The 14889-nt window shown below is 49.5% G+C and overlaps 1 protein-coding gene across 1 annotated transcript in view; it reads right to left on the bottom strand.

Moving 5' to 3' along the window:
• SUCLG1 (succinate-CoA ligase GDP/ADP-forming subunit alpha) overlaps positions 1 to 764 on the bottom strand; it is a 59492-nt gene extending 58728 nt beyond the window's left edge. The window contains exon 1 of the mRNA XM_044298059.1: positions 608 to 764. Coding sequence (XP_044153994.1) covers positions 608 to 641 — 34 coding nt within the window. The 5' untranslated portion in view covers positions 642 to 764. The remainder of the gene's footprint in view (positions 1 to 607) is intronic.
• Positions 765 to 14889: the final 14125 nt, after the last annotated feature.

The raw sequence follows: 14889 nt of genomic DNA, 5'->3' as shown, positions 1-14889 counted from the left end.
TGTAGGTGGCGCACCACTAGCTGTAGGTGCACAGGGCGCTAATCACATGACTGGCGCACAATTTTGGGCAGCGCCAATACCTGCACACAGTCATATTGAACGAGAGACTCTGCGCCATCTTGCACCTTTAGCGCTTGCATATAAGCGGCCTGACAGGTCACCACATAGTGTGACCAGGGAGCTACGTCAGCGGTGACCTTGAGTAAACAGGGCGAGAGCGCGCTCCATACGTGGCAAATACCAACCCGAATAGAATGCAAGAGTCAGTAGAGACCGACACCGAACGCGTCACAAGATCAAATCAAACTAGAAGCAAAGAGAACCTACCAGACAGGGCAGAGCGCCAGGGACAGGGCAGAGCGCTACAGGAAGGGCATGCAGCCCTTCAAAGGCAACTTTATTAGTCTGCAGGGCTGACAGTTACCATGACAACAAGTTATTTATCCCCCCTTCACCCAGACAGCAGCACTGACTCAAGGAGACCCCCAAAATCTCGGGGGGGGGGGGGGGGGGGGCATGCCTCCCCCTGCGAGTCCCTGCTCCAACCCGGGCCTTCCCCCGTGTGAAGGGTCAGCAGCCCGACTCCGCAAACACCCGGAAAACTCACCCAGAAAGCGGGCGAGCAGCCTTCCCTGCAGCATGGTGCGGGTCCTTCACCAATGACAGCCGGGGCCCAGGTGGCTGCAACACGCCGGAAGAGGAGGAGCCTAGCGAACAGGACGACGGGGCTGCCCGTGGCAGTGCCGGTGGGATTCCTTTGTAAAACTGCAGGGTCCTGAATGATTAGAGTCACTCAGGCTATTAGCAGAAGAAGGAGAGGTGGCCGGGTACTGCCTGATAGGACGAAGGTCCTAGCGGTGAAGTCCTCGGGGCTGCCCTTATCACTGCCTGAATTTTTTATTTTTTTTTACCATTTTACTACTGCAGGGTCCTAGTGGCAGGGCCCGTCATAGGCGTTTATTTTACTGCCTAAGTGCCGGGTCAGGACCCCCGGACGGGGCTGCCTTTGTGAATGCCTGAGCAAAACTGAAACTGTGTTCCTTTTTACTAGCAAATCAGTGAAGTGCTGGCGAAGGGAGGACGTGAGAAGCAGCAGTATGGTGTATAGAGAAGACGAGAAGCCATGATCCTCATGACGTGAACTCCAAACTCTTGTGTCCTTGACCAGACTGCTATTCTCCATCAGGACAGGGCGTGGTGCCAGTGGCGTCTCTAGCTTTCAAATTTTGGGGGGGCACACTGGGGGCCAGGACAAAAGTAGGGGGGGCAGCTATAACAACGATACATTTACACAAGTATGCTTAGAAATGCTGCGATACTTTACCCAATACCTAAAACCGCAACAGGGAAGAAAAGTCCATGCTGTCTGTGGTTTAAAAAAAAAAAAATCACTCAGATTTCAACATGTCCTAGCTGCCTGTGGATGACACTTTTATAGGGAGGGGGATCTGTGGATGACACTGCTATGGGGGGGAGGGGGATCTGTGGATGACACTGCTATGGGGGGGGGAATCTGTGGATGCCACATACCGTATATACCATCTTATGCTATATGTGTCATCCACAGATCCACCCCATGACAGTGTCATCCCCATTTCCCCCTCTATAAGGGCTGTTTCACACGAGCGGATGCCGTGCGTGGCATCCGCTCCGTGAAAGAGTGCCAAGACCCGATGCAGACTACAGAGGCACGGAGCATTAACATGACTGATAATGCTCCGTGCCTCTCTGTGATCCTCTTTACTACGAAATCACAGTGACAACTGTGATTTCGTAGTAAAGAGGTCACAGAGAGGCACGGAGCATTATCAGTCATGTTAATGCTCCGTGCCTCTGTAGTCTGCATCGGGTCTTGGCACTCTTTCACGGAGCGGATGCCACGCACGGCATCCGCTCGTGTGAAACAGCCCTAACAGTGTCATCCACAGATCTCCCTCCCCGTCTCTCACAGGAGGGTACATTTGACATTTCTAAACTGTGGCGGATCCAGAACCTGGTCTCGGGAGGGGCACTTCCAGATTGTTTTCTGTCCGCCGCCACAGAACAAGGGTGCTTATAGAACAGACTACACAGTGTAGCGGTATACTGTATATTGTGTGGCACAGTGTAGCGGTATACTGTATATTGTGTGGCACAGTGTAGCGGTATACTGTATATTGTGTGGCACAGTGTAGCGGTATACTGTATATTGTGGGGCACAGTGTAGCGGTATACTGTATATTGTGTGGCACAGTGTAGGCTATATGTGTATAACATAAACATATTTCACATGAACACTCACAGTTACTTGGTTTGGCCCTTGGGGATCTCGGACGCCACTTCCACACTTTGGCCGGGGGCTCGGCGGAGCTGATGTTGTGCTTTATCCTAATGAGAAAGATTTCATAATAAGGATTTGGAGAAGAGGCAGAGGGATAGCAGAGCAGGGAGAGGCTGGTGCTGCTACTAGGGGGTCATACCATGGGGGAGTAATAAAGCCCACCATAATGTCCCCCCAGTAGAAATAATTCTCCTTATAATGTGACATTGCAAAAAATACCCCCTTGTAATGCCCCCAATTGAGCTAATGTGCCCCCATAATTTGCAAGTATAAAATTCCCCTTCTTATTCCCCCCCGTAGATGACTCCATAGTACTCCTCTCCCCCTTCCCCATAGTACCCACCATGTGTCCCAGTATAAAATTGTACTGTACAGAGCCCCCCATATAAAATACCCCTTCTTTGTGGCCTCAGTAGATGCCCCTATAGTGCCCACCAATAACGTGCCAGTAACAAGAGCCCCCCCAATGTTCTAGTAACAAGAGCCCCCCATCATGTGCCAGTAACAAGAGCCCCCCATCATGTGCCAGTAACAAGAGCCCCCCATAATTGTGCCAGTAACAAGAGCCCCCCAATTGTGCCAGTAACAAGAGCCCCCCAAATTGTGCCTGTAACAAGAGCCCCCCAAATTGTGCCTGTAACAAGAGCCCCCCAAATTGTGCCTGTAACAAGAGCCCCCCAAATTGTGCCTGTAACAAGAGCCCCCCAAATTGTGCCTGTAACAAGAGCCCCCCATAATTGTGCCTGTAACAAGAGCCCCCCATATTGTGCCTGTAACAAGAGCCCCCCAATTGTGCCTGTAACAAGAGCCCCCCATATTGTGCCTGTAACAAGAGCCCCCCATATTGTGCCTGTAACAAGAGCCCCCCAAATTGTGCCTGTAACAAGAGCCCCCCATATTGTGCCTGTAACAAGAGCCCCCCTAATTGTGCCTGTAACAAGAGCCCCCCTAATTGTGCCTGTAACAAGAGCCCCCCTTATTGTGCCTGTAACAAGAGCCCCCCATATTGTGCCTGTAACAAGAGCCCCCCATATTGTGCCTGTAACAAGAGCCCCCCATATTGTGCCTGTAACAATATTGTTAAAAAAACACACACAAAAAAAAAAAAAAAAAAAGTATACTTACCTCCATGTCAGCGATGCGATGCAGCCTCTTCCGGTCTGTGTCCCGCTCTATATGGCTCAGGCAGCACGATGACGTCATCGCGCTGCCTGTGCCGGCCTCTGATAGGGTGCAGGCACTAGGCCTGCAGCCTATCAGAGGAAGGGGAAGGGACACACCTCTCCCTCCCCTGCACCTCCGCTGGCACAGGCAGATTACAATGGAGATGAGCGCAATGGAAGCGCTCATCTCCCTGTGCCCAGCCCGGCTGCAGTAGTGCGGCGGCGGCTCACTTGGGAGGGGGGCATTTTAGTTGGGGGGGCACAGCCTGATGTAGGGGGGGGCCGTGGCCCCCTCTGGCCCCCTCCTGGCGACGCCACTGCGGGGTGCCCTTCCACCGCCTTTAGTGGTCATCACAAACTCCTGACCTCAAAATGTACTTTTAGGAGAACTGAAGCATGCAATTCATGCCAGAAAACAAACAAAGAATTTGGGGGATTTAGAGGCCTTTTTTGGCAACAGGAATAGCAGCTTTAGCACATCTAGAACTTGTATGAAAGCAGTATTACAAAAGTGCTTTCAAAGGGCATCTGTCAGCAGTTTTGTACCTAACTAGTTGACCTGTTACATGTGCACTTGGCAGCTGAAGCTGTTTGTGTACATTTTTGGTCAAAATTGCATCGGTCCCATCTACCAGCGACAAGGTGGCTTCCAGCAGATGCAACTTACACTATCAGACTTACCTCTCCTAGGCTTTGGTCTACAAAATTCATCACAATGTAGAATCCAGCTAAGTTCTACTCTGATTAGAAGAACTAGGAAGATGGGTGGAAGAGCACGGTCCAGAGGGGGGCAGCCAGTCCACCAAATGTACAATACAAAAAACAAAGACCAGCATAATAAATAAAGCAAAAAAAAAAATGGTTCAAGCGAATGCTAACATGGTTGCAATGTAAAAGCAAGCAAGGACTACAAGTAGCAGCACACTGCCATGTGCAAGGAAACATGGATACATCTGAACTACATCACTGCTGTACTCAATGTGCATAAAAATTAGAAGGTCTTTGTGCACATTTTTGCTGAAAATTGTGTTGGGCCCATCTACCAGTGACAAGGTGGCTTCCAACGGAAGGGACCTACACCGACGGTCTTGTGTCTCCTCAGTTTTTGGCCTACAAATTTCAGGACAATGTAATTTTCTTAGTAAGTATAGCAAAGGAGGTATTTAAAAACTTTTCAGGGGATATAAGAAGACTCAATAACTACAAAACCAAGCAGGTGGAGATAGAAGTTAGTAATGGACGAACATTGGCCGGGACGATTCGCGAACGCAATCAAATGTTCGCGAACCGCAAGTTCGCGGTGGGCCCCATTCACCTTCAGGTCATATTTGCAGCCACCAAATACTTACTAGAAGTGCAAAAATAGTCCCACAACATGGACAGTGACAAACCAGAGGGGGATCAATGGCAAAAACTCCAACAAAAAATATGTATTTTAATCAGGGGCCATTTTTATGTGTCTTATAGGGAAACTCTCAAAAATTTGCCCTGCTGGAGCCTAGAAAAATGTTATTTTAGGCCACGGGAGTACAGGCCCCAAATATTAGGCATTCACCTGATATAAAAGAAATTGTGATTATGTGGCTCGAGGTACATTATGCGGTCAATGGATACAAATTTTACTGTAGCCCACTGGAGTACAGGCCCCAAACATTAGGCATTCACCAGACAAAAAAGATCTAGTGATTATGTGGCTGGAGGTACATTAGGCGGTCACTGAATAACAATTTTACTGTTGGCCATTTAGATTACAGGCCCCAAAAATGATGAACTCATCGTACAGAAAAGATCAAGTAATTATGTGGCTGGAGGTATATTAGACGGTCATTGGATATAAATTTTACTGTACAGGCCCCAAACATTAGGCATTCACCGGACAGAAAAGGCCTTTTATGCCGCTGTATATACATAAGACAGGGACCATTCTTTGTTCTGAGTGGTGGCTAATATGTGTGGGCTGGCATGAGGAAATTGAATTAAACGTGGTCGTCACAAGTGTTGAATTCATCCGAGATCCATGCCTCATTCATTTTTAGAAATGTGAGGTAGTCCAGACTGTGAGCTAGGCAAGTGCGCTTATTGGTTACGATTCCCCCTGCTGCGCTGAACGTCCTTTCGGAAAGGACATTCGACGAGAGGCAAGCCAAGAGTTCAATAGCAAATTGTGCCAACTCTGGCCACAGGTCAAGCCTGAACACCCAGTAGTCCAGGGGTTCCTCGCTTCTCAGAGCGTCCACATCGGCCGTTAATCCGATGTAGTCGGACACCTGTCGGTCTAGTTGTTCCTTGAGGCTGGATCCGGAGGGCGGCTGTCGATGGGTTTGCTGCAAAATTGATCACATATTCAAAGTGACCATCAAATCTTCAAACCGCCCTCTTCTTGCATGCGCGGTAGGATTGGTCCCTGCACCTGTTTCTCTGTGGGTGGAAAATCCTCTGCCAGCGCCCGCATCAGCAGAATGCAGCATCTCTCGAAGCAGGGCCTGGAAATGCTGCATTCTGACAGCCCTTTGTGATGCTGGTTACATGTCCGCCATTTTGTGTTTGTACCAGGGGTCTAAGTACTGGTCCTTGCCCTTCATGCTTTTTATACGGGGGTCCCTCTGGCTCCTGCTCATCGCCCACGAGAATGTTGCCTCGGTCTCCTCCACCCAGCCACGGACAACACCAGGGATCCCCGAAAAGTTTAAAGCCTGCTTGTCTTCTTGCTCCCCCTGCCCCCAGCCACCATACTCCTCTGACTCCTCTTCAAACTCCTGCTAACTTGTCTCAGATGGTGTAGCCCCCCTGGGAATTCATTCAGCATTGCAACTTCCTCATCTTCCAGCTCCTGCTCCTCGACGGCTTGATCAATGACACAACGCAATGCACGCGCCAGAAAGAAGACGTAAGGTACAATGTCACTGATGGCGCCCTGGCTGCTACTGACCAGTTTGGTGATCTCATCAAATCGTCGCAGAAGTCTGCATGCGTCGCTCATGAGCAGCCACTGGCGCGGTGAAAAGAAACCAAGTTCCCCAGAACCTGTCCTGCTGCAGAGTTTGTACAGGTAGTTGTTAACAGCACGTTGCTGCTGGCAAGGTCTCACCTGGCACGTCAAATAGGTTCTGGGGAGCTTGGGGGGTGCAGCGGAAGAGGCGGTAGCAGTTGTGGTAAGGTGAACAGAAAAGTGTATGGTAAAGCCCCGAAGGGGTGTATATCCCACCCAGCTTCCTCAACTCAGTGAGGTAAATAAAATCCAGAAGGTTAAAATGGTCTCAGCAATGTGTAGGTTGCTGAGACAGTTTTGTTAAGTTTATGGGCTGGATTTTATTGGACTGGAGAAAGTAGGCTTGGTAGAGGGACCTCCCCAGTCCACCCCATTCCGGGGCAGGTTTTCCCCTATCCTGAGGGATCCCCTGCTGAAGCCAGGTGGGATTAAGAGGAAATAAAGCACAGTCTGGGGAGAGTAATGACTGGAGAAAGTCTGGGAAGATGGCTGCCTTGCGGGTTAGAGAAGCCAAATTCTCTGTGTGACCTGTGTTCAATAGGTGAGCTAGGATCTTCACTGTATTAGCCAGAGCCCAGACGGGCAGGTGTTTATTTTGGTTTGGTTTATGTTTTATAGTGCTAGACCTTCACCTTACCCAGTGAGTTATAACTGGGTTATCCTGTATTGCCCAAGTGTTATAAAAGAATAAAGCAAAGTTTGGACTTTAACCCTGTTGTCAGCATGAGAATCTGTCATCGCCGCCCTGCCTGAGAGTGTAACCCCTTACACATTGTAAAAGGAGAAGTCAGCAGAGGAGGATGGAGGAGGAGAAGAGGCAGGCCTGCATGCAATCCATGGCGGTAACCCCAAATCCACACGGGTGCCACGGGTTGCATGCTTAACAGCCATCAGAAGGTTCACCCAGTGGGCAGTAAAAGTTATGTACCTTCCCTGCCCGTGTTTGCTAGACCACTTGTCTGTGGTCAGATGTATCTTGGCACCGATACTGTGTGCCAGAGATATATTGCCACTGAACATGGCCATATAGCTCTGGGATGCTCTTCTGGGAGAAATATTTCCTTCCGGGGACCTTCCATTGCGGTGTGCCAATGGCAACTAATTTTCTAAAGGCCTCCGAGTCCACCAGTTTATATGGCAGTAGTTAGCGGGCTAGCAGTTCCGACAAGCCAGCAGTCAGCCATTGGGCAAGAGGGTTATCCGGCGTCATCAACTTTTTACGTTCGAACATTTTGGCCATGGAAGCCTGCCTTTTGCCAGATGAACGCGACGACAGCACAGTAGAAGGTGGAGTGGAGGACAAATGGGAGGAGAAGGAGAAGAGGCAGGACGTGGAGCGCCGGGAGTGTGGCTTTGCATGTTCTGACAGCATTGCTCCCACTGGGCTCGGTTATAGGAGGCCAGGTGCCTTTTTGAGACGGTCGTCCCTAGGTGAGTGTTCGGCTTACCGTGACTTATGTGTTGACAGCACAGGCTGCAGATGGCAACACTATTGTCAGCAGCTGACACGTAAAAAGAAAGCTCAAACTGCGGAGCCATGTGCCGGCATCCTGGAAGCGCCAGATGTGACCGTGCATGGTGGATGGCTCGCTCAAGATACATTTGCAGTCTGCTTTTTGCCTCCTGTGCACTGCGAGTTCTGCCTGCTTTTCCTCCTTCTACCCCCTATCTGCTGCTCTCCTCTCTCCCTTTTGAACTCCCCTCCTCTTCCTCTCTTGTGGGCACCCACGTGACATCCATCAACACGTCATCATCGTCACCTTCACCACCACTGACATTAGAGATCTCGGAGAAGGCAGCAAGAGCGGGGACCTCCGTCATTGGGCTGATCTGGGTACTGTCGTCAGACCGCTGATTCAAAGCCAAGAATGGCTGCGCATCGGTAAGGTCTGGGAATGGATGGGAAAATAATTCCTCTGAATCGAGTGGAGAGGCTATGGTGGTGGTGTCTTTGGTGGTGTCCATTGTGTCAAAAAAACGTATCCTGCACCATTGACTTAAATGATTTTTGATGCCAGATCAGTCTTGTTCAGTTTCCCATGCCATGCACAAAAACACTGCTTGCAGCATTTTTGTGTCCGGTATGGGAACGCAATGGAACGGAATGCATTCTATGCACTTCGTTACGGTTTGTTCAGTTTTGTCCCCACTGACAATAAGTGGGGACAAAACTGAAACGGTTTCCTCCGGTTTTGAGAACCTCTGACGGATCTCAAAACCGGAAAGGAAAATGCAGATGTGAAAGTCGCCTTAAAATTGGAACACCGGTTTAAGAGACTCCGACTTGCCATCATATGACTAAGGAGCTGGAAGGTATGACTTGAGTCATGTGTCAGGCTAGAAGTGGAACAGTACAGTTGCATTCTGGAGTGCATCCAAATAAGAAGACATTATTAGAAGCCACAGTAGAAGCTCCCTCCTACACTTCCACACTTGTTCAGCCAACAACTGCACCAATGTGGGCAACCCCTTTAAATAATGAGCTAACAGTTTACTGCAACCAGGTTGGTCACCTTAAGGCCTCATGCACATGGCTGTTGCCCGGCCGTGGCTGTATTGTGGCCCACAAACAGCGGGTCTGCAATATGCAGGCACCGGCCGTGTGCACCCCACATCACGGATGCGGAACCATTCACTTAAATGGGTCTGCAATCCGGAGCTGCGGTGCGGAACGGAGGCACGGAAGCACTACGGAGTGCTTCTGTGGTGTTTTCTTTCCGTTCCTCTGCACTGCAAAAAAATAGAACATGTTCAATTATTTTGCGGTGCGGACAGATCATGGACCCATTCAAGTTGAATGGGTCTCGATTAGAGTTGAGCGGACACCTGGATGTTCGGGTTCGGCCGAACTTCACAAAAAAGTTCGAGTTCGGGACCCGAACTTGACCCCGAACCCTATTGAAGTCAATGGGGACCCAAACTTTTGAGCACTAAAATGGCTGTAAAAAAGTCATGGAAAGGCCTAGAAGGCTGCAAATGGCAGCACAATGTAGTTAAGAGCATGGCAAGTGGTCTGCAAACAAATGTGGCTAGGGAAAGTACTTAAAATAACATAAAATATGTAAAAATAAAAAATTATCTTGATCTTGGAGGATGAGGTCCATATGGAGTAGGAGGTTGAGGAGGCGGTGGATGTGGCGGTGTAGGTGGAAACGGTGGTGGAGAATGAGGAGGTAGCCTACACTGCTTTTTTTTTCTTTTTGTTTAAATTAGGGTACACCCCAAAATATTGGGAAATATGTTACAACCCTCTCCAGCTGTGCTAAACAAACGTTCAGACAATACACTGGCTGCAGGGCAAGCTCAGGCCATATGCCCAATTTGGAGACCCAGAAGTTGAAGAGGGCAGACCCATCAGTCAGTACGTGTAGACGTGTGCACACATACTGCTCCACAATGCCGCACGTCCCCGTGATGTCCACGATCCAATTGGATATCTGCTCTATCAACTTTCGATGTTCTTTTCTGTGCCTACCATGTTGATCACGGTTAGCGGCGAATCAGGGTTCTACGCTGGAGAGGGAGCGTGAGAAAGAGAGACCACATCCAAGGGAGATCAATAGCTGCAATGTGATCAAGCTGAAATGTGAGACAAGTTATTAAAGCGGAAGGATCGAATGAAAGGGCCAATTAAAGACAAATTTTACAAATTTAAAGGGAACCTGTCACCGGGATTTTGTGTATAGAGCTGAGGACATGGGTTGCTAGATAGCCGCAAGCACATCCGCAATACCCAGTCCCCATAGCTCTGTGTGCTTTTATTGTGTAAAAAAACCAATTTGATACATATGCAAATTAACCTGAGATGAGTCCTGTCCCTGACTCATCTCACCTACAGGACTCATCTCAGGTTAATTTGCATATGTATCAAATCTTTTTTTTTTTACACAATAAAAGCACACAGAGCTATGGGGACTGGGTATTGCGGATGTGCTAGCGGTCATCTAGCAACCCATTTCCTCAGCTCTATACACAAAATCCCCGTGACAGGTTCCCTTTAATTCCTTGTCACCTATGCAGAGCAGGGTTAATGTCACCCACCAATGGAACAGATGATTTTTTAAAACTTCGGTTCGTGTCACCTATGCAGAGCAGTGGTTTATTCATGGCAAAAATGGTAAAATGTCACCCAAGAATGTAACAAAAAATTTGAAATTTATTAACCTGTCTACTAGGTAAAGCAGGGGTATATCACAGGCAAAAATTATTGAAAGTCACCCAACTATGTAACAGAAAAATTTGTGAAATTTATTAACCTGTCCACTAGGTAGAGCAGGGGTATATCACAGCCAAAAATTTGTGAATTTCACCCAAAAACAGAAAAATTTGTGAAATGACATAAAATCAAATACGCACAAATTATGGAGTAGGAGGTTTGAGGAGGCGGTGGACGTAGCGGTGTAGGTGGAAGCGGCAGTGGAGGAGGACGAGGTAGCCAACACTGGTTTTTGGTTTAAATTTTTTTTTTAAAATAAGGGTACACTCCAAATGAGTGGGAAATATCAAAAATACAACAACGAGCAATTGCGCTGTAGCATAACAATAGTTAGCGACCTCTTCCTCCTCCTCTGCCTTCGCCTTGTGCTTCCACTGTACCCCCGCTGTCAGGTGGGAATGCCACCAGCAGCGTGTCTACCAGCATGCGCTTGTACTTGCACATCTTATGATCACGCTCCAGTGATGGAATTAAGTATGGTACGTTGTCCTTGTAACAGGGATCCAGCAGCGTGGCCACCCAGTAATCAGCACAAGTTAGAATGCGGTCGTTACGGAGACACTGCAGCATGTAATCACTCATGTGTGCCAGGCTGCCCAGAGGCAACGACAAGCTGTCCTCTGTGAGAGGTGTATCGTCTGTGTACTCTGTATCCCCTCAGCCACGCACCATTGATGGCCATTAGCTGGTTTGGGTGCCACCCTGCTGTGCACACTCTTCCTCCTCCTCCTCATGCTCCAGAACTGTGCACTGGCTGGACAATTGTGTACCTGGCGTTTGGAACCCACCCTCGGAGCCACTTGTGAATGACTGGCCGGAAACCCTATGAAATGATTCCTCCTCCTGTGCCACATCCTCTTCCATCATCGCCAGTAGTGTTTTTTCAAGGAGGCATAGAAGTGGGATAGTAACGCTGAGAACGGCGTTAAGGGAACTGGCCATGTTGGTGGAGTACTCGAAACAGAGCAACAAGGAACACAGGTCTTGCATGGAGGCCCAGTCATTGGTGGTGAAGTGGTGCTGTTCCGCAGTGCGACTGACCCGTGCGTGCTGCAGCTGAAACTCCACTATCGCCTGCTGCTGCTCGCACAGTCTGGCCAGCATGTGCAAGGTGGAGTTCCACCTTGTGGGCATGTCGTATATGAGGCTGTGAGCGGGAAGGCCGAAGTTACACTGCAGCGCTGACAGGCGAGCAGCAGTAGTGTGAGAACGCTGAAAGCAGGAACAGACGGCCCGCACTTTCTGCAGCAGCTCTGACATATTGGGGTAATTTTTAAGGAACCGCTGCACCACCAAATTGTCACGGATGAAGTTGTAGATAGCTGGAACTTATAAGTAAACGACCGACTGGCTTTATCCCAAACTAAGGAGCATATAGGTGAGCCCTAAGAGGTCTCTCTGACTGCTATGCACATGCAAGGGTCTCAATGGTAGACGATTGCATGCTCACGTACCTAAGACTGTGTGACACCTGAAAACCCTATAATAGTGATGGGACACGACCACCAGTTCCCTGCACTTAATACGGACAGAGTCAGGGTCACCTAGAATCAAGCCAGCAAGGAAACACAATAAAGGAAAAGACTTATCTTGAGCAAACAGCAGCAGCCTCCAGCAGTGAACACTTCATCCAGGAAGTAGTATAAACCGCAAAGTGAGGCAGTATGGGAGGAAATATAAAGGAAGACGATTAGTCTAAATAAGTGACACCTGGCAGAAGAAAAGGAGATGACAAAGTGAAACCAAAACAAAGAACGTCATACAAGAGGTAGAGAAGGACGTCTGCAAGACCTTCTCACAGAACTGGCGGTGACACAAATTCAGCACATGCGCCAGGCAAGGGATGTGCATCAAATCGGCTAATCCCAGAGCTGCTATGAGATTTCGACCATTATCGAACACCACCAGGCCGGGCTTGAGGCTCACTGGCACCAACCACTCATCGGTCTGCTGTTCAAGGCCTGTCCACAGCTCCTGCGCGGTGTGGGGTTTGTCCCCCAAACAGATAAGTTTTAAAACTGCCTGCTGTGTTTACCCCTGGCTGTGCTGAAGTTAGTGGTGAAGGTGAGACGCTGACCGGATGAGGAGGCGGTAGAGGATGAGGAAGCAGAGTAGGAGGAGGAAGCAACAGGAGACAAATTGAAGCGCCTTGCAATCCTCGGTGGTGGAAGTACATGCGCCAAACTGCTATCCGCCTCAGGCCCAGCCGCCATTTACCCAGTGTGCTGTTAGGGAGATATAGAGTCCCTGACCGTCCGTGCTTACTGGTCCACGTATCCGTAATTATTTGGACCTTGCCACAGATGGCGTTGCGCAGTGCACACCTGATTTTGTCCCCCACTTAGTTGTGCAGGGAAGGGATAGCTTGCCTGGAAAAGTAGTGACGGCTAGGCACGACGTACTGTGGGACAGCCACTGCCATAAGGCTTTTAAAACTCTCCGTCTCCACCAGACAGAATTACAGCATTTCAAAGGCCAGGGATCCCGGGTGAGTAGGGGGGTACTTCCTCTTCCGCTCCAGTGTTTGGGAGATGGAGAGTTGAACGCTTCCATGGGACATTGTTGAGATGCTTAGTGACCCAGGTGGTGGTGTTGCTGGCAGATCCTCTGTTTGCGGGGTGGCAGGTGGCACTGTCAATCCAGAAGTGGATGAAGAGGCCGAGACTGCAGCAGAAGAGGAAGCAGCTCATGCTTTGCACTTAAATGCCTGGTCATGCAGGTTGTGCTCAGGTTGAGAACGTTTATGCCTCGCTTCAGGCTCTGATTGCACAGCGTGCAAACCACTCGTGTCTTGTCGTCAGCACATTCTCTGAAGAACTTCCACGCCAGGGAACTTCTTGGAACTGGCTTTGGTGTGCTCGGTCCCTTGCTGCGGTGGGCAGTAGCAGGCGTACTGTCTAGGGGACGGCCGCTCCGCTTTTGCACCCTGCTTCCTCTTCTGCTGTGCTGGTGGCTCTGTGCGACCACCGCCTCTTTCTCTGAACTACACAGGTCACTCGCATGACCTTGATTCCATGTGGGTTCGAGGACCTCATCGTCCTCCACATCATCTTTCACCCAGTCTTCACCCCTGCCCTCCTTGTCGGTCTGCACACTTTCGAAAGCCACAGCAGTTGGCAGTGTTTCATCATCCGAGACGTGCTGTGATGGTCCTCCCATTATTATTATTTATTATTAAAGGGATTCTGTCACCAGTTTTAACCCCCTCCAGATAAAAATATGGTTATGTTCAGGGAGCTTTACTGATTCCTAATGTGGTCTTATAAATGTAATCTGTAGGGTCATTTTGCCTAAAAAACGCTATTACTAACCTGTCATTAACCTCTGCCTTTCCTGACCTCAGCGCCGCCTCATAATCCTGTGTGACGCCTCCGGCTCTCCCTCCCTCCCCCCTCCTTCTGCTCTAACATCTCGCGCGTGCGCACAGGCCTCTGCCTGATGCACACTTCTCCGTTCGGCTTCATGGAGCGAGTGTGCAGGTCATCGGGAGGTTGAGAGAAGTGCCGGCGCATGCGCACTTCGCTCCATGAAGCCGAACGGAGAAGTCCGCACGGGCGCATCAGGCAGAGGCCTGTGCGCACGCGCGAGATGTTAGAGCAGAAGGAGGGGGATGGAGGGAGAGCCGGAGGCGTCACACAGGATTATGAGGCGGCGCTGAGGTCAGAAAAAGGCAGAGCTGGGCACGAACGGTGGCGGGTGCGGGCGGCAGCTTGAATCCATTTACATCCCCTTGGGCACCTTATTTTTATGAATGACAGGTTAGTAATAGCGTTTTTTTGGCAAAATGACCCTACAGATTACATTTATAAGACCACATTAGGAATCAGTAAAGCTCCCTGAACATAACCATATTTTTATCTGGAGGGGGTTAAAACTGGTGACAGAATCCCTTTAAAGCGCCATTCATTCCATAGCGCTGTACATATGATAAGGGGTGCACATACATAATACAGACAATTGCACTAATCATAAACAAGACGAGTTACAAACTGGTACAGAAGGAGAGAGGGCCCTGCCCGTGAGGGCTTACAATCTACATGGTATGGGAGAAGGACACAGTAGGAGAGTGCGTGTGGGGGTGTATCGGGAAAGTAGCTCAGAGATGTAGGGAGGGGACAGGTTATGGACGGCCTTGTATGTATTTGTTAGTACTTTGAAGTGAATTTGCTGGGCAATGGGGAGCCAGTGAAGGGATTGGCAA

The sequence above is a fragment of the Bufo gargarizans genome, chromosome 1, assembly GCF_014858855.1.
Source record: "Bufo gargarizans isolate SCDJY-AF-19 chromosome 1, ASM1485885v1, whole genome shotgun sequence".
Lineage (NCBI taxonomy): Eukaryota > Metazoa > Chordata > Amphibia > Anura > Bufonidae > Bufo > Bufo gargarizans.
This window is presented reverse-complemented; position numbering and strand designations above follow the sequence as displayed.